At 41.7% G+C, this 23698-nt stretch overlaps 4 protein-coding genes across 4 annotated transcripts; all 4 read left to right on the top strand.

Annotated features, from left to right (window-relative positions):
• Positions 1 to 14812: 14812 nt before the first annotated feature.
• On the top strand, positions 14813 to 15952 carry LOC9657094 (probable nucleoredoxin 2). Its single transcript, XM_002974129.2, has 2 exons — positions 14813 to 15040; positions 15110 to 15952. Exons 1-2 carry the CDS (start codon positions 14813 to 14815, stop codon positions 15950 to 15952), a joined length of 1071 nt encoding a protein of 356 aa, XP_002974175.2.
• Positions 15953 to 15979: 27 nt separating this feature from the next.
• Positions 15980 to 16783, top strand: LOC9657093 (vacuolar protein-sorting-associated protein 37 homolog 1). Its single transcript, XM_002974128.2, has 6 exons — positions 15980 to 16008; positions 16058 to 16145; positions 16210 to 16249; positions 16308 to 16354; positions 16417 to 16537; positions 16599 to 16783. Exons 1-6 carry the CDS (start codon positions 15980 to 15982, stop codon positions 16751 to 16753), a joined length of 480 nt encoding a protein of 159 aa, XP_002974174.2. The 3' UTR covers positions 16754 to 16783.
• A 3669-nt stretch (positions 16784 to 20452) lies between these two features.
• LOC9657092 (carboxylesterase 1) lies at positions 20453 to 21696 on the top strand. The gene has a single exon (XM_002974127.2). The coding sequence runs from the start codon at positions 20489 to 20491 to the stop codon at positions 21476 to 21478; it is 990 nt and encodes a 329-aa protein (XP_002974173.2). The 5' UTR covers positions 20453 to 20488; the 3' UTR covers positions 21479 to 21696.
• On the top strand, positions 21677 to 23152 carry LOC112347619 (putative receptor protein kinase ZmPK1). The gene has a single exon (XM_024678735.1). The coding sequence runs from the start codon at positions 21677 to 21679 to the stop codon at positions 23150 to 23152; it is 1476 nt and encodes a 491-aa protein (XP_024534503.1).
• The last annotated feature ends 546 nt before the right edge of the window (positions 23153 to 23698 follow it).

Genomic DNA, 23698 nt, shown 5'->3' with positions numbered 1-23698 from the left:
AACTCAAATGGACGGGAAACTGCAATTGACTCCAACCGTCCCTCCGCAGCACAAGGGGGAGTATTACGAGTTTGGCACCAAACGCAGCTACGCACATACCGGATAATATCACCTCGCATCTCCGGCTAATAAAAAGACCTGCACAGCTTCTCGGTGACACGACGGTGTCCTATATGCCCATCTAGAACAGGAGAATCATGGTAGGCATGGAGAAACCGCGGAATAAACACCGAAAGCACCACCAACCATAAATGATCATCAGGATCCGTCCCCACAAAATAAAGAAAGCCATCTTTAAGGCGATATTGAGAATGTAAATGCCGGAAAGGCAAGTCATCAGCAAGTGATGCAGGATTCTTAAACCCATCTCGAAGCCTTCGAATCCACGGCTCAATCTTTTAAGCCTCGCGAACCTCATCAAGAGAAGGTAAATCTTGCGCTATGCCCTATGGACACTGAACGTCAAGGATAGCAACCGCCGACGGCATAGAATCCTCATCTAGAAAATCCACAGACGCTGGAACAACAGGTTCGTCAGAAATATGAGAAGTGAGTGGAGAAGGAAGAGGAGCTCGAGAAAGGGCATCAGCATCAGCCATAGAACTCCCTGGGCGATGAATAACATCGAAATCATATATCTGAAACTTCAAAGCCCATCGAGCCGTACGACCAACCAGGTTCTTCCGCTTCAATAATGAAGTAACAGCAGCATGGTCACCTTCAAGTAACGTCCGAGAACCATGTAGATAGGCATGAAGTTTCTCGAAACCCCAGATTGCTGCTAAACACTCCTTCTTCGTCGTGGAGTAGTTCATCTCCGCTGGTTGTAATGTACGGCTTATGTATGCAATGGGATGGCACTGACCAAGCACACTCGAGCTCTCTTGCATCAACACACCTCCAAGACCAATGTCAGAAGCATCCATGTGCAAAATAAAAGGTCGAGTGTAGTCAGGATATGCCAAAACCGGAGAAGTCGTTAATAGCTCTTTGAGATCCACGAACGCCCGCTCACAATCCAGAGACCAGATGAAAGATGACGTTGATGACTTCAGCAACATTCGCAATGGTGTAGTGCGATCGGAAAGATGATCCACAAAATGACCGAGATACTGCACCTTACCCAAAAAGCGCTGCACATCATTCACACACTTCGGAGTAGGGAACTTTAGAACAGCCACAAGTTTGTCAGGATCAACTTGCAAACCCTCACGAGAAATACGGTACCCAAGATAAGTTGTGTCCTTGGACCCAAACACGCACTTTGACCGCTTCAGCTTTAAACCAACATCACGTAACCGATCCAACACTTTACAAACATCACGAACATGCTCCTCCCACGTCCCCTCCGAGTGGATCAAGACATCATCAATGAAGTCAGTAGTCACCTCCGGCATATCGCAAAGAACCTCATCCATCATCCGCTGGAAAGTTGTTGGAGCATTGTTCAAACCAAACGGCATCACCAAGAACTCGTACAAACCAAATGGTGTACGAAAAGTAGTCTTAGGAATATCTTCTTCGGCCATCGGTACTTGCCAATACCCAGAAGCAAAATCTAGCTTGGTGAACCAACAACTTCGCCCCAGACGATCCAAGAGATCAGCAATGTGAGGAAGAGGATACACATCTGGGATCGTCACTTCGTTTAACGGACGATAGTCGATGCAGAAACGAATACTCCCATCAGGCTTCATCACAAGATGAGGTTCACATGCCCAAAGACTCCGCGACGTCCGAATAACACCCTTCTCCAGCATTTCCTTGACGTTTGCTCGTAAAATCTTGATCTCCTTAGGTGACCGACAACGAACAGGAACCTTGATTGGACGAGCATCCCCGGTTGGAATCGGATGACGTGTGGCAATCTTGGCCCCAGACGATAGGTCAAATTCAAAGAGATCAGAATACTCTTTTATGAGCCGGTCAACTGCTGCAACACAAAGAGCGTCGGAGGGATTGGAAAAGGGAAAAGCAGAACAAGATGGAAACACAGAAGGAAAGAGTGGGGGAACAAAAGTAATGGAAGCAGAGGTAAAAGTAGAGGGATGAAGGGGCAAAGTCGCGCTGCAACTAATCCATACCAAGAATGAGGTCAAAAGCTTGACTCGACACCACCCGCAACGAATGCAACTCAAGCTCGAGATCGCCCACACGCACAACCAGGTCCACCTCATCCCGTGCACATGCATGTGTACGGCCGTTGCCATAAAGAATGAAAACTGGTTCTGCCGCATAACACAAGTGTAGACGACAACGTGTGGCAACAGGTCGAGCAATAGAAGATAAACTCGAACTTGTATCAACCAACACGGAGAGAATAATAGGAGACCTCTTGTTATAAAAACAAGCTTGGAAAGTAAACACTAAATGAACTAGTGCCAAGTGAACCCCTTGATGATACTCCCGAAAGAAAGATGGAGGGGTCACTGATTTATTCGCACAAGGTCCCTCCGTTACTTGCGCGACTCCTCGTTTCCCGGATGCATCTCGGTGTCCAGACCTTCCACTGCAGCAGCACCCAGGGGACGTTGCTGACGCCAAGGTCTCCACCCAGGAAATGGAGGTCGCCAATCCGGAAAACGACGGCAACGCCGATAGGTATGACCAACTTCATCACACGCTCAGCAACGAACATCACGGCCACGACCACGTCCTCGCGCTTGTCCTTGGACTCGAGCAGCAGCAGCATCAACCTCCATTGGAACAGGACCATCACCCATAGGAAGTGGAGCGGAAGGACGTGCAGTGAGAAGTGGAAGAGGCAACGTCTCATAACATTGTGCCAAGTGAAGAGCATCGTCAAGGGTGGCAAGAGCAAGTGCATGCACAAGTCCGACAAGATCTTGACGAAGTGCTGGCCACAACATTCCTAGCTTGATCCGCTCCGACATATTTGGCTCCGACATATTTGGCTCTGCATGAAGCAAAAGACTTCGGAAACGAATGCCAAATTGCATCACTGACTCAGATGGCCCTTGGCGAAGACGATGCAATTGTTGGAAAGCATCATCACAATCATCGGCATGTCTGAAAGTGCGTTTGAAGACGTCCGGGAGAACACTCCAATCCCCACGAGTGGCTGCACTCAAACCATTGTACCATTGCAACGCCGTCCCTTGGAGACACGTGGGAAACTCACGCAACTATCGAGCATCATCCCAAGAATGATATGTGGCAATCACCGTAAAGTGATCAAACCAATAGTACACATCATCCCTAGGATTCCCGCGAAAGAACTCCGGCCGAACGCGAGGATTGGCACCAAGAGCAGGAGGAGTTATACCACGTGCCGTGAACGCCGCCATCAACTGAGTTTGGTTGTTCAATTGCAAGCGCATAGCATCAAGCAATTGAACCAACTGCTGCTCTAGAGTCAAAGGAGGAGATTGCAGATCAGCCATGAAGATGAACTAAAAAGAAAGAGCAAAAGAAGAGAAATGACAAAAAAAGCTGGAAAGAAATGGTAGATCTAGACAATGCAAAAAGCTAGATCTAAACCAAAATCCTGAAAGGAAAGAACAAAAGAAAGAAAATGAAAAAAGCTAGATCTAAACGATGCAAAAGTTATATCTAAACCGAAATCCCAAATCCAAGCACTCCCTAGGGACAATCAAAGGTGCCCTTCATCTCCACCAATGTGAGTGCATGGAATATGGAAAGGGAATACAAAAATGTGTATATCAATTAGCCTAAACCCTAGCTTATATACAGGAGCGAATAGTCCGGATTGAAACCAATCCAACGGCTACCAAAATCCACTACGCTAATATTAGCATACAGCATCGTAGCCGTACACTTGGCCCTCACATAGTAAATATATACCATAAAAAAAGTGTAAAGATTGGAAATATTTAGAACTTATAGAGTAATTTTTGTGTTTTTTTTTCCAGTGCCGCCACTCCATCAAGACATCCGTCTCTGGAATGTAGCATTTGATTACACCACAGGCTCCTACTTCATACTGGATTTGGAAACGATTTCACAACCATTTTTGCCAGCATGCGACGACAAGACACAGCATGGGACAAGTATTATATTAATTGGATTAGAAATTGAATTGAAACGTTTGTTTACCAGATATCATACTGAAGAAGATCTCTCTGTGCCTGGGCGAGCTAAGCGCACCAGCACACGCATTTCTAGCAAAACTCATCGACACAGTCAGTCTCATGGATTCCTGGTTTGTGACCCCCAGTGGACTGCCCTTGAATGACAACGAAGACGAAAGTAAGTGGTCACCTCTCACTTTTCTCGATTGATTTTTGCTATCTTACGGATTTGGTGCTTGAATTAAATCAGCTGAGATCTTTTTGACGCCATGGGGCGAGAACAAAATACTACCTTCCTATAGCGAGCCAAATTCTGAATATTACTATCTACTAATTTGTAGACGTATGAAGTGGTGACCAAAGCGCACTTTGAGCCAGTCAACGTCGCTCTCTCGATGCTACCAATATCTGTCGGGAAGGGGACCAGAAGAACCAGGCTCCTGGAGTGATCAACAGCAAGAGCACGATCGCGAAATTGAATCGCTCTGACTGTTTTCTTTGACCGTCGTTGCTGGAGGTGGCCATCCAGATACCACTACAATGAAGGTGCTGCTGGAACTTTTTAGCTTCCCCTTGGATCTTTGATCCTAAGACTGTAAACACAATCTTATTTACGATCACTCTCGACTTTCTCCGAGAGCCACTCCTCCTTGAGAGCCAAAGAGCTCGTCTCCATCCTCTTGGACTTGAGCTTGCTGATAAAGCGAGCCCATCTTCGCTCGATCCTCCTCTTTCCACCACCACCCGCCGCCCGCGTGATCAGCTTCTCCAGCATCACTCCCAGCTGACACATATCCAACTCGTCAGTGTACGTCCTGAGCTCGTCCAGCGTGTATCGTCCCAGTCCCGGAAATTTAGCTTTAGCTTTTGTCCACTCCCACACACCGCTTCCAGATCCAGCAAGAACCACGACCCGGCGGCATGATCATAGGCAACGTTGGCCCATCTCACATCGCGATGAACCCCTGTATGTCATGCAACAGCCTCAAGAGAATCTGATTCTTACCTTCGTTCTGGAGGAGGTCAAGTGCTCTGCAATGGAGTAAGCCACGGACTTGAGCTCGTGTTCATCACGAGCAGGCCTCGGGCTCCACCTTCCCCTGTTGGCAGTGTTGATTTTGGAAAGTTGGTAAGCACTCTCGATCGAATCGAAGTGTACCCCATTCATCCGAGAAGTCTGGCCAGTCTCGGATCTCCTTGAGGCATCCCCGGGAAGTAAGTCTGATGGTCGACCACCCTTGCTTCAAGCGTTTGTAGAGCAACCTGTTCGTAGCAACGAAACACGAAGCATGATCGATCAATCACCAAAGCGAACACATACCTATGAAGAGAGGGAACTTGGTCGTAGAGTTCCTGCATTCCTTGCAGTAGAAAGTAGAGCTTGGTCATCGTTGGGACGAACTTTACCCAGGAGCTTGGCTCGCCAAGATCAAAGTATGGTGACACTGGTACTAAGCTCCTCGAATTAAACCGGAGCACGAAGAGTTGGCATAAAGTTCCATAACGACGTAGCATACAACGAAATCCGGAGTCCCATGAAAGTACACTGGCTGTTGCAAGCTTGTCGCTCGAGCATCCGCCTTTCCTCGAGCATCTGGAACGAAAAATTCTCCTTTTCAACGCCCCACAAAAACTCAGGGCCTGCAACCACGTCCAACGCGGTCGTCTGTTCCGGATATCCATCTCCACTGGACGACAAGAGCATCGACGAGCATGACGGATCGAGTGAAACGGACTCAGTTCTTAGTCGGACTGAGGTCTTGAAGTCCAGGAACTTGTGGATGGAACTCTTCTTTTAGTCAGAGACGAGGCACTGCACCTCGCAGGCCAAGTCACTCTGGCTCCTAAAGAAGAGGCTCCGCAACTCTGTTGCTCCTTGAACCACCGGTATCAACTTCTCTAAGGAACTCCAGTCTGATAGGTAGGAAGGAAGAAAGTGGACAAGCCAAACCTGCTCGTGACCAGGCTACTGCTTCCGACATAGAGGTGTAAGACAAGATGACGCTATTAGAGATACGTAATGCCTGTTTTTCATCGGGCTATGCATGGAGCCGGCATTAGCTTATGCAGGAAGTCCTCACCCAACTAGCTTTGACAAGCAAATTGATGCATGATGTTCTTGTGGGCACCCTAACTATCCCAAATGGTGGTGGAGGTGATCATGACCTTAGCACAAAGACAACTGTTGCAAGATGAGGTGATGTGGCCACAATAAATGCCAGAAGATGGTAGTTACTAGGGCAAGAAAAAAACTGATTAAAAGGTGGAAGAGAGATAAGATGGAGTTCTTAATTCAAGGGGAATGAACTCAAGAGGAGAGAACACAAACTTAGATCTTCAGCTCAAAGGCTTCTACACTTCTCAAAAATACCTCATACTACTTACAAATTTGCCCAAGGTTCCAGGGGAAGATGAAAATGAAAAGAAAGAAAGAATGAAAGGATGAATATAATGTGAAAAGTGACTGCTTGTCAAACCATGAATTTGCAACTGTTTGGATGATGCGGGAAATAATAGTAATATCCACAGAGTGTACAGAACTAAAGAGAGCAATGTCAACCAACTAGTCTACATTGAGAAAGTGGCTTGGTGTCTGTAGCTAGGTCTAAAGAAAAGGCACTCCAAAAATGTGATAATGCATCACGGTCTTAAAGAGAACTTATGATTGCTTCATCTAGTTTTGCTGATTTTTGTTGCTGCACAACATGAAAAATATGTTTGATAAAGCCATGGCCTTGTATCCCAGGGTGAAAAAGTGATGAAATAAATTGGGGTATTAATAGCAGTGAATGGGCAATGCCTTTAAAAGTGAGTGAGCAATGAAAGTATAAAGATGAATGGATAGAAATAAAGATGAGGGTGTGTAGAAGATAGTGATGTAAAAGAAAAGCAAGAACCTTGGGGAAAATTTGGAGAAATTACAAGCTTTGGGGATAAGCAGAATTAATGCATAGATAAATGTCTACTCAAGCAAGGCCATATAACTACCATGCAGGCTTAAGGTGGTGATGGTTATAGGCATGTGGAAGTTCATGGCCACAACCCATGAGATATCATGGGTAGAATCAAGCTGTCTGTTATCAAGGATTGACAAGAGTCTTATGACATGTTTGATCATGTTGCATTGAAGGAAATGGACAACTGGAAGAGCGAAGTCTTGAATGATCTCTAAGGAGATCTCCTTGAGCACTTGATTGGCCTTGGCTTGTAAACTAGCATCCACATCCTTCACAATTCCCAACATGTAGACATTTGGATTGGCTCCAATTTTTTATACCAGATCTAACCAGGTATTCCCTCCACACTCAGATGTGCCCGAGTCTCTTATACAACAGCTAGTTGACACCAATTGCTCAATTTCACTCAACAAGCTTTTATGGAGTATTCTTGGTTTCTCACAGTGACTTGAGGCATTTGCCAAGCATTAGCCCAGCCCTCCAACTCCTATATAAGGTCTTAGACAGTTAGTCCAGATTGTGGACTTGAGATCCTCCCAGATCCCAGGGCATTTCTCACGAATGTTACAATTAGAGGATAGTAAAGGCCTTTTTGACTTTGGTTCTTTGACAAATGTGATTTCTTTTCACCTGGTGGACATTCTACAGCTTCTCTTTCAGGCAACATGACTGTGCTGCTCAAAACCTTTGCAAGCCTTCATTGTGGTCAACTTCCAAGCACTAGGATAGATGTGAACTCCATCATCCTTAGTCAACCATGGCTTGTGGCAATGAATTGTCAAACCAATTGGAGGTGTGGCATGATGACAGTTAGTGACAAGACAAATGAGGTAAATCTTTTAAACTCTTCTGGACACATATAACAACAGAAGCATGTGTCTACAATTGCAGCTAGTTTCTTGGCACCATCAAGCCTCCTCTACAGTAGTGAGTTTCTTCCTTTGAGCCTTGGTGACAGAAATATGTGCATGCACCTCTTCAGCAATCCAGATTGTTGAGATAACTTTCTCCTTGTTGTGACTTGACGAAGATGGTGATGTCTTAAGTGCTTGTTGGTCTTGAAGTGTCTGAAGTGAGTTGTTGTTAACAAGAGGTTGTTCCTGACCTTGATGGCCGCTACTCCAAATGGAATGTCCAACAATAGTCGGTGCTATATGTGGAAACTTACATACACCACCATCTTCCAAAAGGCTTGCTCACTTGTGCGGCCTAAGACTGGAGCTTGAGTGACCTCAGCTCCTCTATCAACTTGTCGTGTTACTGTTGTTGTTTTTGGATCAACTGCTTGTAAGTTGCAAGCTCATCAAGTGCTTTTGTAATCGCTGGTGGGAGTTTCTCCTTGATTGAAACAGCTAGCATACTGTGAGCTAAGGCACAATTTTTGGCTGCTGGAATAAATGCCTGTCAATGGCATTATCATTCTCAGTGTTGGCTGGGATGACCAAGTCCTGGAGGTACTCTTGCTCTAGCTCCTCAGCATGATCAAAGGCATCAGTGCATGCTATGTGTCATTTCTTTGCAACTTTACGCTAGATTATTAGCTTGAGATCTTGGACAAAAAAAGATGACTAGTTTCTTGTCCTCTATAAAGTTCTAAGCAAGGCACACCTTCTAGTGATGTTTGAAGTAGATGACATAACCTACCACACTCTTATTGTGTCGCTGCCAAAAAGGGAAAAGTTGCTAGTCAGTCCTATCATTGCCAAACTTCTTGCGGAACTTTCTTATCACTATCTCAAGGTCTAGCCACTCTGCAGGAAGGAGAGAAGTCACCCACTCATATGTTTTGCCGCAAAGAGAAAGCAAGAAATGCTTGCGGACAAGGTCTTTGTCATGCAATATATGTGGCAAAGAGTTGGATGTATTTTCAGCATCAACACCTTGTCCATGAATGAACCATAGCATCTCCATGGAGTGCTAGAGGACATGGATACCAAGAGGCTCCATCTTAAAAAAAGAAATAAATGCCCGTCAATAGGATGTGTTGTAGCAGAGGAAGCCTTACAAATATTTGGGCCAAGAAGATATTCAAGCTCCTTCATGAGCCTTGAATACTTCCTAGAAAGAGTACTTTGTGGATAAAACACACATGAATAAGTAGAGCTCTTAGCCCAAGTCTAAACCGGCATCAACTATTATATGTGTCATAAATGCTGCCTTTGGGTAAAAATTGAGATTCAGAAAAAGAAATATGGATCACTCAAAACCACGCAAAGACTCAAACAGCTCATGCTTACCAAAAAATAATAAGGAAATGAAAAAAAATATTCTCACACAAGCCAAATCCCTCCAATAAACATAAAACAAGAAAGAGTAATAAAAAATAAATATATAAAAGACAAGGAATTCTCTCTAGTGACCTAGACCAAACCCTAGACATGAAAATTCACTAAAAAAGTTAAGAAAACCCCATGAAAATCTTTCAAACTCACAATATTAAACATGGATGGAGGCAATGTTTGGTGTGGTGGTAGATGTCCTCAAGATGCTCATAACAAGCCCAATAGTGCCACAACCATGCACTATATCCCAAAATTCAAGTGATTGAACCTCCAAATGTATCTAAGAGAAAACTAATTGCATGTGGTTATATATGGCTCAATTGTGACCAAGAGTGATTACTCAGTATATATCTAACTCAGATTTAAGTACTTAAGCACTTAGAGTTGAGGAGTTCTCCAGCTAGATGGCATGCTCCAAGAAAATGTGTTGTGCACATAATAAGTGTGCACTACAATTAAGAAATGTAAATATTTCCAAGTTCACTTCATGGCTAAGTCAATGCCATACCTTGTTGGAAAGAGGAGACTATAAACTCTTTACCAAACAAAAGGAAATTCATTTAGAGATGAGTGAGAAAAGCATGCTCCACTCCATATAAGTTTTTATATAAGAATCTCCAAATATTCAAGGAATATTCTACTCTCAACCTTGCACTTTAAGACTTATAAGGTGGGAGCTTGTAATCCTTGGATATGCATGAATAGTAGAACCAACTTTGGTAAACCAACTCTGCCTAGGAGCAAACCCCTCCGGAATTGTGTTCTTGGAGATCTCAAAGGCTTCCTCATAACACCTATACTGAGAGTAAGTTCCTCCTCAAGGCTTATGTTGGTGTTATTGATGCAGCACCCATATCACCAGATTGGCCACTAGATGGTCTTGATTAAGGAGATCTCAGGGAATAAACCTAGAAATTATGTAGTTGTGGAGCTTGGTTGTGTAGATTTGGTTGGTTTCTTTAAATTGGTTGATTTGATTCATGGATGACACTAGTGTGTGGCTGCTGGAGATCTGTGAATTGCAGTCTTCTTTAGTGTGCATAAGATGAGGAGGGCAGATTCATGGCAACACCTTAGGGACATGCTCGGCCACACTTCAAAAAAATATAGAGTGATGGGGATAAGCAAATGTGGAAGGGCCATTACAATTTCACCACATTCAAAGCATTGTTGTTCCTTATGAATGTGGTCTATGCCTTGGTACTATCCACAAAAACTTAGATTTCTTAACTCAATTCATGGTTGAGGAGGAAGCTAAATTTAGTTGTGATTGAGCATAAGTGATTTGGCTTCTTCAAAAACTTAAAAATGGTTTAAATGACTTAGTGAAATGTTTATGAGAAGAAAATCATAACTGTTGGATTGATGAATATCCTAAAATATACCTAAATATTCTATAAATATCCACTAGAACAATAAAGCAAACAAAAAGTAATTCTATACAAGTTATTTGTAATATGTAGGAACTACATATTAACTTATATAAAAATTAAATGAAATGAGGTATGAATTCTTTTTTATAATCCTCCTATATAGAAATTTCGTGAATGATTAAGATTAAGCCTTTTAAATATCAATTTAAAACTAGCTAGGAACCATGTTTACTAAAAAAATTCAAAAACTTGTTAAATATAATAATAGATTTCTTTTAAATTTTAATATTTTAAATAAATTTAAAACCTAAATTTTTTTATTAACTTAAGTATTAGTTATAACTTATAATATTTATAATATATAATATTAGTTTTTTTAATAAATAAATAATTGTATAACCATAAATTTATTTTTGTACTTATTGTATATAAAATTTAAATTACCATTACTATTTAATATTTATTTTTTAGAGTTTAGTTTAAGATAGTTATTAAGATATCCCTAGGAGATATAAAATTTTAATTTATATATTGGGCATTTAAAATATCACTTATGATGTTGGGTTATACATAATTGATTGTGTAAATCATAAATTTTTCCTTTCCAATTTGTCAATTTACTTTGTTTATCTGACCACCACTGCCTTAGCCTTATTTAAATTCCCTTGCCAAAGTTCCCGCCTATAATACCAATTTTTATTTGGTCCTACTTAACTTCAACTATTCATTATATAAGTAATATAATGTTACCCAACCATTTATGGATTCCCAAATTCCCTTTCAATCCCCTTCCCTAGGTTAGATTTGACTTAAGGTTTGGTTACACTTTCTTCAGTCATAAATACTTAATCACACTAAGCTTCCAAGTTTTTAATGTCCCTTAATACCACAAGATTTGATCATAAGACCTTATAAATCCCAAACCTTAAATGCATCACTTGTTTTAAAACACCAAAAGGAAACATTGTGGTTTAATGGCTTAGTATAGGTACCCTTATTCCCATACTTCTATCCCAAAGGAAAAGCCCAAGGCTTTAAGAAGGAGTGAGAACTAATAAGTTACAAAGTACTCAAGTGGGGCACCATTTCACATAAGTTGGGAGTATTATAATTAGTTTTGCTTTTAGGAGTGGGAATTGCTCTTAAGCATTTCCTTGGGTGGCCCCTCCGATACCACCCAAGTCCATACTCACTCCCATATAAGGTTTTTAAGCCTCAATTTCAACTTCAAGTCAATTTAAAAGCATCATTAGAAAGTTCCTTCAAAACTGATTCCTAAACTTTACTATCCCTACTATACTTTTGGAACTCTTTTCTGTCCCTTTTTGAGAGACACACACTTTGGGCTTTCACCCCATGACTTGTATTAACACTTAGTCTTGGACTCGATTTCAAACTCGACCTCAGTCTTAGACTTAGTTTTGGACTCGATCTTAAATTTAATCTCGGACTTGACCTTGGACTCGGTCTTAGTCTTAGACTTAGTCATGGACTTAGTCTTGGACCCAATTTCAGATTTCGGACTTGGTTTAGAATTTAGTTTTGGACTCGGTCTTGAACTTGGTTTCGGAGTCAGTTTCAGCATCAATTTTGAACTTGGTCTCAAACTTAATCTCTGACTCGATCTTGGATTCGGTAACATTTGATGAACTCTTTATCATTTTAGTCTTGTTTTTGGGGAGTTGGTTCTTTATAAATTGCATTTATGATATAGAAGTATTAATGATTGCTTAACATAAAAAGTTATACTATATGCATTATAGAAATAATTCACTATATTAAGAGTTAAAGAACATCCTTAACAAACCATTTAATGTTGAATATAAAAATGATTTTTTTAGTAGTAAAGAAAAATAAAATAAAATAATTTCTACATTAATGTAAAAAATAGTTTGACACCCTTATAAAGTAAAAGTTGTTTATATTTTTATTTTTAAATATTATTTTCTTTTCTATTTTTACATGTGTTATAATCTTTGACTATTATTTAGGAACTCTTCAACATCGATCAAGTTTCAAGGCAATTATATATTATATTTTACATTTATTTTCAAAATAAAACTAGTTGTAAATTTTTTTTAATTTTTTTTGCAAAAAACTAATTAATCTTTATAAATAATTTTTTTTAAATTGAAGAGGTGTGGATACTCCTCTTCGCTGGAAATCTATTGTTAGTAAGAAAATAAAAGAGAAAAGGGCTCAATCTCCAAGGGCTAAGAAAAAGGATGAGTGAAAGAATGTTATGAATTGATAAAAAAATGATGAATGGAAATAAAGATATATAATTCGAATTCCCCCATTTGAAAGGTTGGCGGTTCTAACTACCAGCACATACTATATGTTATGTATGATCTAATTTATATTTGTTATGCAGCCTTGGATTCAAGGTCAGAGTCCCCTGAGCTTAGGTTTTTGGTTGATACAAAAATTTTAATCACTTTTTACTAATTTTTTAACCCATCAATATTTAAAGAACTTTTTTATTTTATTTGTTAGCTCACTCAATATTTCAGAAGCAATCACTGCAAACTATAAGTTCAGGAGTTTATATTGTAGTTTAATGTTGAAAATGAAGTCTTTTGGTCTATCATAAAAGAATTTTTTTTCACTTGGCCATTAATCTAAAATTAAATATAAAACTTATAGGAGAGATATATTAAATATAAATGCTGTCACTTGCAAATGGAAGTACCACACATAAAAGGCTGCAAAACCTCAAACACACATACTAGTTTGATAATTTTCCACATGGATAATCTGTCAATGTGCAGTTTAAAAGGTGCACCAGCTTCTTTCCCTGAAGAGAATCAGCAAGAGTTAGGAAGAAAACACAAGCAAAAAATATGCACAGCTCCGTAGACACAACGTTGACAGCCCTGGAAGGTAAGCTGAACTGCAAAAGAGCAAAAGATAGTTCCCAACACATGAAACTTGAAATCTGGCAAAGCATGAAACGCAGAAATCTTCAGCAGTTTTTATCATCTAGCATGTCCGACGATGTCTCAAGTTATACAGCTCGACCATTCGAAACTCGTGAACCCGGAAAATACCCAGCATATCCTTGCCATGGCTTCCGGCTTCTTTACGGTAGCAGTTTGAAAAGCCACCATATCTGCATTGCAAAACCGTGAGAAGCAGTCCGAAGTCCAAAGACTATAAGTATTCGCTGGAGAGGGAGTACTCACCAGAGAGGGGGATCTTCTGGAGCCAGATTTTTATCCTTGAGATAGCCGCAGGGAGCCTGTTTCGAAGTGACTATGAGAATTTTCCTCTCCCCTGCGAGCTGATAAACGCACAAACGCTTGCTATGCAAGTTTCAGAACAAACATACTTCGCAGCAATTCTGCAAATGTTACAAGACATATCAATACAGCTACTTATCGAGTGAGCATTTGGACTTTGTGGAGGGAATCCTTGCAGATTCTACGGGAGCTTTTCAACTTGAAATCCAGCTCCAACTTTAGCTCTTATCTAGCAACTTTAGCTCATTCTGCTCGTTTTCCAGGGCGCCCTTCTCCGCCAAGGCGAATTTTTCAGGAGAAGAAGTCCACTGGCTTGAGAAAGAGATCGGGTGAGTGTCTTCTCCTTGATCGAGTGCCGAAAGAAGCTAACTTTGCCTCGATCAGAAATGGGGACTCCGCAAATCCGGGAAAAGAGCGTAAACCTTCTGAAAGCTTGAATCGGAAACGCGGCCGCTGGCTATGTTGAGACGTTAACGAAAATGAGATAATCTTAGCCGTCCATCTTCACCGAGGAAATGCGAGAGATTCCTTGCTTTGAAAGCGCATATGCCATCCTAGAAAAGTGGAGAGCTTGCTAGACAACGAAGAGAGAGGAGATGCTGGATGATCTGCTCACTACTCCAGAGCGTGATTACCTCCTCGCGAGCAATGGAGACAAGGTAGGAAGCTCCAGTTCCTTCCTCGATCGATCAACCGCTCTCGTTTTTTTCATAGATACCAGTAGCTCGACTGAGAGGAAGATCGGTGCTCCTCCTCTTCGCGACATCGTCGATCGATTCCCCATTCCGCGACCAGTGCCGGAAACTCTTGGACTCGCTCGCCGCCGCTTACAGCTCGCGAGAATTCGAGGTGGTGTTCGTCTCCTGTGACACCAATCTCGATGGCTTCCAGGAGAACTTCCAGCGAATGCCGTGGCTGGCTGTTCCTTACGAGGACGTCGATGCCAGGAACGAGATCATCCGAGAGTGTGGCGCTGTTAACCTCCCAAAGCTTGTGCTCTTCGATCGCCAGGGGAGGCTCTGTGACGATGATGCTGGCGAGAAGTTCCTGGATCAAGGATTTGGAGCTTTCAAGGATCGCAAATTCCTGCCCGGCTCTACAAATCTGCTGAGCAAGCGCGAGATCCACCAAGAAGTAAGCAATCGATAGATCGAGAGAAGTTCTTGCCGATAGACGATGCTTACCTCGATCGCTATCTCTCAGGTGAAATTCAGTGAGATCACCCAGAAGCTCATCGGCTTCTACTTCTCCGCTCACTCCAGCCGCCAAGCGCAGAGCTTCACCCCCAAGCTCGCTGCCGCCTACAAGGAGCTCAAGGACGACCTGGAGATCATCTTCGTCTCCAGCGATCCCGATCCAGAGTCCTTCGCCGCGTCCTTCCGATCGATGCCCTGGCCAGCGCTGCCATTCGCCGATGCCGCCTCGAGGACCGCCCTGACCGATCGCCTGAACCACCTCCGCAAGATCCCGCGGCTCGTCATCGTGGAGGCCTCGTCCGGAAGAACGATCACCGCCCAGGGCTGCTGGATTATCTCCCAGTTTGGATCGCAGGCCTTCCCCTTCACGGATTCCCACATCGCGGCGCTCCTGCGCGATTCGGTCGAGGGGAAAGCTCCCAAGGTTCTCGGAGGAGGAGAATGCGGTAGCCATGGCGCCCACATCTGGATCGTCAACAACGCCCAGCCTGGAGAGATGTCACACCAGTGCGCGATTTGCAATCGATCGGGCAGTGGCTGGATGTACATCTGCAAGGACTGCTCCTACCGATTCCATCCGGAATGCGCCGACGAGATTGGCGGCCCTGACGAGAGATTCGCGCCTCTTCCGCCCCGGCGCCAAGATCGACTTGATCGATCGCGAAGCCTCCGAAACCCACCGAGATATCGCGACCGGGATTCCGAGTCGAGGTCTTGCCTGCCGGACTGGATCACCAGGCTGGTCGATCCGGAGATGAAGCGGACCGTGATCACGAGCGCCATGGCCGGGCTGATCACCGTGGCGGTGGGCGTGTGTTCCTTCTTGTATAGCAAGCTGGGCAAGGGTTAGGGTTCTTAATTTAGGGTTTCTATGTCGATGAATGAATCCATGCTCCACGACAAGTGGTGGGGATTGACCGATCGCTGCCCAGTCTTACATCCGTCTCTTTTGCAGCGTCGAGGAGCTCCGGAAGCTCTTGTCGGATAAAGATGCCTACGAGAATTACCTCCATTCGATCGAGGAGGTGAAGCAATTGGACACGGTATAGCATGGTTTGCGATCTATCCTTTCTTCTTGTCTGGATTCTTATCTGGGAATTTTGGCAGCTCCGGAACGATTTGAGGAAGCGCAATGTGACCCTTGCAAGTGAGTGATTGTTTTGTTCTTCTCCGTTGGACAAAAAATTCTTTTCTTTGCTTCACAGGACACAATTTGGGGAAGGAATCCGAGATGGCTGAGCTTAGAAATCAGGTATGCTTCTTTCTTTCGTGGAAAGATCTGTTTTTTTTTTTTTAAACTTTGTCAGTGTGCAGTGTATGATCATCAGAACGACCGAGTTGGCCACGGCACAGGAGAAGTTTTTAGACGCTCAAAGGCGAGAGAAAGAGATATTGGCAAGGAGCTCGCCAGCATCAATTCTAAACAAGCTTCAAGGTAGAGAGAGAACTTATTTAGTTTTACTTCTTAGCTCACGTGGGGTATTCGTTCATTCCAGAGGCGGCCAATGCGGCAGACGACGAATCTGAGAGTTTGCATCGCAAGTTACTGAGTGGCGAGCTTAAGGTCCCGGAGTTTCTCCAAAAGTATAGGCAGCAAAGGGTTCTCTATCACAGAAGAACATTGCTTCGCTTGGCCGCTCTGGCTTGTTAATCAGATCGAAAACATTATACGTGAACCAAAGCATAGAATGTGTCCAAGATGTATGTCTGTATGAATTTCCAATGCTCCTTTCACATAGAACGCGGCCATAGAACAGCTTCTAGCAAAAAATACATTAATTCAGCTGATTAACTTGTTATAATAACACCAATTCAAAGTTATAAAACTAGTAACCTATTAATACTTTACATTAAATAAAATAGTTATAGAAATTTCCCAGAAGTGCAGGGACTTTGTTAAACCTTTTTCTAGCGTTGCTACCATCTAGGGTGTCCTAGTGAAAATATCCTCATCTTAATTCTAAAGCCTAGATTCAAGCCAAACTTACCACCTCAAAAAAACATTGGTATTTCTTTCCTGAAAGAACAAACTACAGGAAATCAAGGAAGATCTCTGGTAAACTGCAAAAATCAATATAACTATCAAATGAAGTAAAAGAAGAACTTTTTACATGGCTGACGTAGCAGTGATCATAGCAACCTCTGTTAGCCCTTGGTTGCTATGGTCCAGTATTCCCCCACTAGATTCCTGCAAGAAGTGGAGCCATGTTAGTGGCAGGAAGTATAAGTTTACTGCTTGTTTTTATTCTAGAGCACATAAGACCACTCACTCACTAGTGCCCATGCCTTGTATCACTAGCATCCTTGTTGCCATGGCACTAACTAGATCCATCTGCTCTTAGCCCAATCCCATTACAACAAGAATGGAGTTTGCATGTAAAAATTAGACCAGCCACCTGATAACCTTAAAGCATGCCTCAAATTTAATGACCTTTCAAGAGATATTTAAACTTTCATTTTTAAATAAAAATTCTTTTTTAACCTTAAACTTATAATTAAAGATAAAGTTAAACTCTCATTTTGGGGTTTAGTTCTCATTCTAATTCTAGAATGGGAAGGTCTAATAAAAAAGGATACTAAACAGTTATTATAGCTAATAGTTCTTTTAGGGTATTAGAATAAGCCAAAGAGGGGAATGCTTGATAGTTTTAGGAGGCTTGAATATTTTTGAGAAGAGGCTATAGAGCCTTGCAAAAAAGAGCCATCATGACTCATGCCAAATCTAAAAATTATATTATAGTTAATAGGAAATAGGAAATAAGAAATATAGGAATGTACCACCATATAAGCGAATACTTCAGTATTTAGAGATTATGAACTCTTATGAGCAACAACGAATGATGACCTTAATAAAGATAACTTATCAGATTGCATGAAACATAGATTTAATCAAGAAGTTTGAAGTGAATTACTCATTTCACAAATTCATAGTGACTCTTAATATCCCATGGTATAATGGATATATAACTTAAACAAATGTGAGGGCTTGTAAGTCTTTTTTGTTGTTGGTTATAAAGTCTATTATCAAGTTTTTAGAAAGAAGCTCCTTGCAAGTCTTTTTTATAGCATTTTACTTTACAGATCTATAGATAATAGGTCATAACACCATCTCATCATTTATGTGAAGCTCTCTTAGTAGGTGAGCTTGTAGCTAAGTACTTTAAGTTGATTTCCATCAAAGATGGATTGGCAGACAATCTATTTGAAACAATTATAAAATTCTTGCAAGGTCAATAATCAAGCTTAGTGACACAATCGAAGTAAATTATCCCTTATATTGTACCAATATACTATGTAACACACAAAAAACCTTTGGTCACAAATGACTCTTTCAACTACTTCCCAATTAAATATTATATCAAATAAAAAATTTACTTTTATTTCTTACACTTTCAAAGTAAAAGGTGGATCAAAAGTAAGATAAAGTGCTCTTCAAAATTGAAGCATTGCTCAAAGATCTATTCTATTAGTAACTCAAAGTGGTAAGAGTATCCAATTGGAGAATCAACTAAAAATGTTCTTGTTGTGCAATATTCTAATGGAGTTTTATTTTTTTGCATGTGAGAAAACATATTTCCTATAGGCTATCCTAAAAAATTAAATAGCTTCTCCTTACTTTTTAATATTTATATTATTATATTTCTCTACTATAAGTCTGAAAGTTGTCTCCTTTGAAGGTTTTTAAGCTTGTGAGGATGATATCTAACTACCATAAAGATGAAGCATTTCACTAGCCATCACAATTTGTAAGTTTTTGAGTGATTTTTTCCCTACTTGATTATTTATTTATTTTTATTTTATCATACAGTGGTAAAAAATTGCTAATAAAAATTATAAATTTTTATTTATGAAATCAGATGTTTTTTTATAAAGAATTTTTTTTTATGATTAGTTTTATTATGAAAATAATTATGGAAAAAATAATTAAATATTTTTGTATTAAAAATTGTAACGTAGTTTCAGGGTAATTTCAGCTCCTTATTTTATCACTTTTATATATCACTATAACATACAATCACCTCTTTATATTCTTATTTCTATTTTGTAATGATTAATTCAACTCTAGATATAAAAACTTCTCTTGAGTGGGCATAAATTATGATTTCTTTGTGGTATTAAATATTGGAATTAGAATTTTAAATTTAATATATTTTAATTTCAATTAGGATTTTGAAAAGGGTTGAGTCAAACATATATGAGAAGAGACCAACTTATTAATTGGAGTAGTTGGGGTATGAGTTTTATATATATGTATATATATTATTAGATAAAGTTATGTTATGTATAGTTGCCTAAAAAGGAGCATGTACATTACAAAAAACTCTTCAGCCTTTCTTTTGCTTTGAATATAACTGTATAGAATTTATAACAACTAGTAACACATGTTCCTTTTACTTTCATATTTCTTCTATAGCTTCATATATATAAGAATTTTCTATTATAACTACCTTCACAAAATAAAAAATTATGAAAAATCTTTAGATCTAATGGTAGAGATCAATCTTAAGCTCTTCAATCAGTATTGGAACTTAGAAGGAATGAGCATTGCCCTACTAATGGGAGCTTCAGCTTATACTCTGGTGCAAATTTATGCAATCAAATTACTTTTTTTTGTAAGGTGAAAGCCCAAAATGAACTTTTAAAAAGTAATCCTAGCACATGCCAAATCCTCCTAGCATATATCCTCTTCACATGGCAGCTAGTAGATAAACCATGAGCAACAAATGTGCATGTTGTACATATGCCAATTCAAGGTGAAACAATTGTACACAACATATCTCCAACCCCATTTGTACTTCCTTGCACTAAACTTCCAAGCATAAGACCTTGCCATCTTCCCCTTTGATTGTACTTCCTTGCACCCATCTTCCCTTGATGGAGGAATGCAGGGACACACTAATTGATGTGATCATCCAACATTCAGAGAGGCCTATAGTATGGAAGTGTTGTGGTGACTCAAAAGATATCATTGTTCATTCCAGTGACTATCTAGCCTCTTCCACATTGAGTTGTTCATTCACTCACTTCTTTCTCCCCTGGTAGTCTTGTATGAAATCCTAGTGTTTAATCCATTCCTCAATAATCATCTTACATCCATTGCATTGTCCAGTTGGAGGGTTCTTGGACGGATTACGGCTCCTGTTGGCAAGAGATTTTCCATGGTATAGATATATATTTTATATATATGTACATAATCTTACATATGAAAAAAGTTTTTAAGAGATTGACGAAAATTTGTTTCCTGTTGTGCATTTGGATGAAGGAATCTATAGCCTCGTCTTCTTGCTCCGCCCCGAAAATCGTTCTTTAGGGTTCTTGGACGGATTAGGGCCCCAACGCCGGCTTTAAATTCTTCGTCCTTGTTGTGAGTTCTGCGCGGGCGGCAATGGTGAATTGCGAGCTGCTGGGCGATGTGAGAGGCGTCCAGCTCTACAGCGATGGCAGAGTCGTCCGGACGAGCAAGCCCCAGTGGCCCGATTGCGCTGCTGATCCCAGCTTCGAAAAGGGCGAGATTGGATGCAAGGACGTGATTCTGGACGAGGGAACGGGAATGTGGGCTCGAATCTTCGCTCCCAAATGGGCTACCGTGGTCCATGATGCTAGCTCCACTGGCAAGCACGCGCTTCTCGTCTACTTCCATGGCGGTGGATTCGTCGCCTTCTCCCCTGCTTCGAGCATTTTCCATGGCCTTTGCAGTGGAATCTCCCACAAAATGGGGATGATCGTCGTCTCCGTCGCCTACAGGCTCGCCCCGGAGCACCGCCTCCCGGTGGCATTCGATGATTCTTTCGTGTCTCTCCAGTGGCTTCAGTCCCAGGCCAAGAAATCGCCAATGGATCGCGACCCCTGGCTCCAAAACGCCGATTTCTCCCGGATCTTCCTCATGGGCGGCAGCGCCGGAGGGACAATCGTCCACTACATGGCTGCCCGATCGATCCACAGCGACCTCTCGACGCTGGAGATCAAAGGACTCTTCCCAGTGGTTCCATTCTTTGGGGCCGAGGAGAGATCCAAGTCCGAGATCCAGTCGCTCGTCCAGCCCGACGTTCTCACGCTCGCGGACTGCGATACTTTCTGGCGATTCTGTCTCCCGGAGGGTACCAACCGCGACCACGAGTACTGCAGAGTTCCAAGTGCCGAGGAGATCGCCAAGATCGATCCAATGCCGCCATCGCTGGTGGTGGTGGGAGCTCGAGACGTGCTCCACAGCCGCCAGGTGGAGTACTACGAGGAGCTCCGGAAAGCTGGGAAGGATGCAAAGCTGGTCGAGTATCCAAATCGCGGCCATTTCTTGCTGTTTCCAGAGGTCGAGGGAGAAATGGATTACTCGTATGGAGAGATGATCCAGTTTGTGAACAAGTGCTCTACCCTTTGACGTACGAGATGCCGGCATTTCAGCTAGAGCAAGCTTTTGGCCGTTAGATCTGGTTCGATCTGACGGGCATGAGTTTCTTAAGATAACGCGCTTGTCAAGTCAAAAGCCGAGAAATGTGGTGCCCGGCACGAGAGCTATTCTAGAGGAGCCCCCAGTATATGGCTCTGTGAGTCTGTGACTTCGTGCAATACATAAGAAATGCCGCTGCTGTTGCTGTTCTTGGCTGCTGCTTTGGTAGTGCTTGCCAACGGCAAATCATCGTTGCAAGTCGGGGATGTTCTCGCAGTAAATCAATTCCTAGTCTCGCCAGACAACACTTTTGAGCTTGGATTTGTCGATGATGAAGCCTCTGGTAAGTTCACCTTAGTGATCAGGTTCCACCACATCAACTTGAAGACAATCGTTTGGACTGCACCAGATGCACCTAGCGTTGCTTTTACTGCTAATGCTCGCCTCCAACTCACTGCCCAGGGCCTATTTGTCTCGGACGGCGCCCAACTAATAACGATTGCAAATGTTCCTAGTGTTGCAAGTGCGGAGTTACAGGACAATGGTAACTTTGTGGTCATATCAAGCAGTGGCAGCTGGCAAAGTTTCGATGTCCCAACCGATACCTTGCTCACAGGCCAACTCATCCAAGGCAACAAAGATATCCGTCGCTCGGGGAGCTTTAGTTTGTACCTCAACCAAAACTCTATAGGGTTAAAAAGCTATGCAGTTCCGGAGTCCAATTCTCAATCATATTGGGATGTCCAGAGACCCCCGACTAGTTCCAACAACGCATCAACGTTGGTGATGAACTCGACCGGCATTCTTACTTTCACCGACGGTCAAGGGCCCTGGTACTTTAACCGGGAACAAAACTCGTACTTTTACGTGTTGGATTTTGGGACTTCAAAGGTGGCGAGGAGACTCACTCTAGAACGCAATGGAACTCTACGAGTTTACAGCCTTACCCAGGATAACTCCTCGTGGGATATAGTTTGGCAAGCATTGACAGCTGACTGCAAAGTCTTTGGGATGTGCGGACCTTTCGGGATTTGCACATACAGGCCTGGTCTCGTCTGCACTTGTCCTCCAGGGTTTCACTTCGTGGATCCTGGTGACCATTCCAAAGGGTGTGAGTATAATGTCCCCTTGAAAAGCTGCAATGGATCCGATAACAGATGGGTGCGTTTGGAAAGAACTGACTATACTTACAATGACAAGACGTACATCTCAGTCATATCCCTTGAAGATTGCAAGAGCCTCTGCAAAGAGAATTGTGGCTGCCTTGGGATAGCCTACAGAGCTGACGGCTCAGGTCAATGCTTTCTCAAAGGTCCAGATTCAACCAGGGGACCAAAGCAAGTGATTTATAATGGCTACCAGATTGCATCTGGGCAGAATCTGTTCTTTCTGAAAGTCTCTGCATCAGATACTTCCGTGCCAGCCGAGGATGATCACAGTTTAAATCAACTTTTATATGTTACAGACATGGATGCAACAAACAATGTGGAAACCTTGTTTGTGAAGGAGGTGGAGGTACCGATCAAGCATAAGTTGGCCGTGGCGCTTGCCATTGCTGAACTTTTAGTGTTCTTGATTTGTGGAGCTATCTATGGACACCACGTCAAGAAAAAAGTAAGGCACATCAAACAACAAATGGAGGTTGAGCAACAAGGTTTAGTCTAACTAGTAGGAAAAGCTAGTCCATACCTAATAACTATAAGTAATCTCATATGTTATAAATGATTACATACACCATAAAACTATTTGTAATATGATTGGTTTTTTTTTCAATTAATAATTCATCAACTTAATTTTTCATTTGATATATGCATTATTCATAATTTTTTAATTGGCAAACTAGAATGGCTACTGAGCAATATAATTTTTCTAGTAAATATTGTGAAGAGAAGTATTAAATAATATTGTAATAATACTCAAACTTTAACTCAATAAAAAGTCAAGATTTATTTAAAATTTTGACTAAATAAATATTATAAGGCAACCTTATTCCTTTATAAACCCCTTTTATACAAGATACTTTATCACTCTTTGGTTCAATGTCATGAAAAAATAAAGTGTCTTTGTATGCAATTTTTATTGGTTTTGATGGTAGCCTTCACTCTACCTAGACAAAATCAAATGCCATTTTAGTGTATATAAAATGGCTATCTTAATTAAACAAATATTGATGGCGTCATGGATCTGTTTGATGGCATTTATGGATGGAAG

The sequence above is a fragment of the Selaginella moellendorffii genome, unplaced genomic scaffold (genome assembly GCF_000143415.4).
Source record: "Selaginella moellendorffii unplaced genomic scaffold, v1.0 SELMOscaffold_23, whole genome shotgun sequence".
Taxonomy (NCBI): Eukaryota; Viridiplantae; Streptophyta; class Lycopodiopsida; order Selaginellales; family Selaginellaceae; genus Selaginella; species Selaginella moellendorffii.
This window is presented reverse-complemented; position numbering and strand designations above follow the sequence as displayed.

Bases quoted from the DNA above. Each gene is read 5' to 3' on its own strand.
- LOC9657094 (XM_002974129.2), top strand. From the start codon at position 14,813: ATGCCGTGGCTGGCTGTTCCTTACGAGGACGTCGATGCCAGGAACGAG. The intron at 15,041-15,109 runs GTAAGCAATCGA...GCTATCTCTCAG, and splicing joins AGCGCGAGATCCACCAAGAA to GTGAAATTCAGTGAGATCAC.
- LOC9657093 (XM_002974128.2), top strand. From the start codon at position 15,980: ATGAATGAATCCATGCTCCACGACAAGTG. The intron at 16,355-16,416 runs GTATGCTTCTTT...GTCAGTGTGCAG, and splicing joins TGGCTGAGCTTAGAAATCAG to TGTATGATCATCAGAACGAC. The intron at 16,538-16,598 runs GTAGAGAGAGAA...CGTTCATTCCAG, and splicing joins AATTCTAAACAAGCTTCAAG to AGGCGGCCAATGCGGCAGAC.
- LOC9657092 (XM_002974127.2), top strand. From the start codon at position 20,489: ATGGTGAATTGCGAGCTGCTGGGCGATGTGAGAGGCGTCCAGCTCTAC.
- LOC112347619 (XM_024678735.1), top strand. From the start codon at position 21,677: ATGCCGCTGCTGTTGCTGTTCTTGGCTGCTGCTTTGGTAGTGCTTGCC.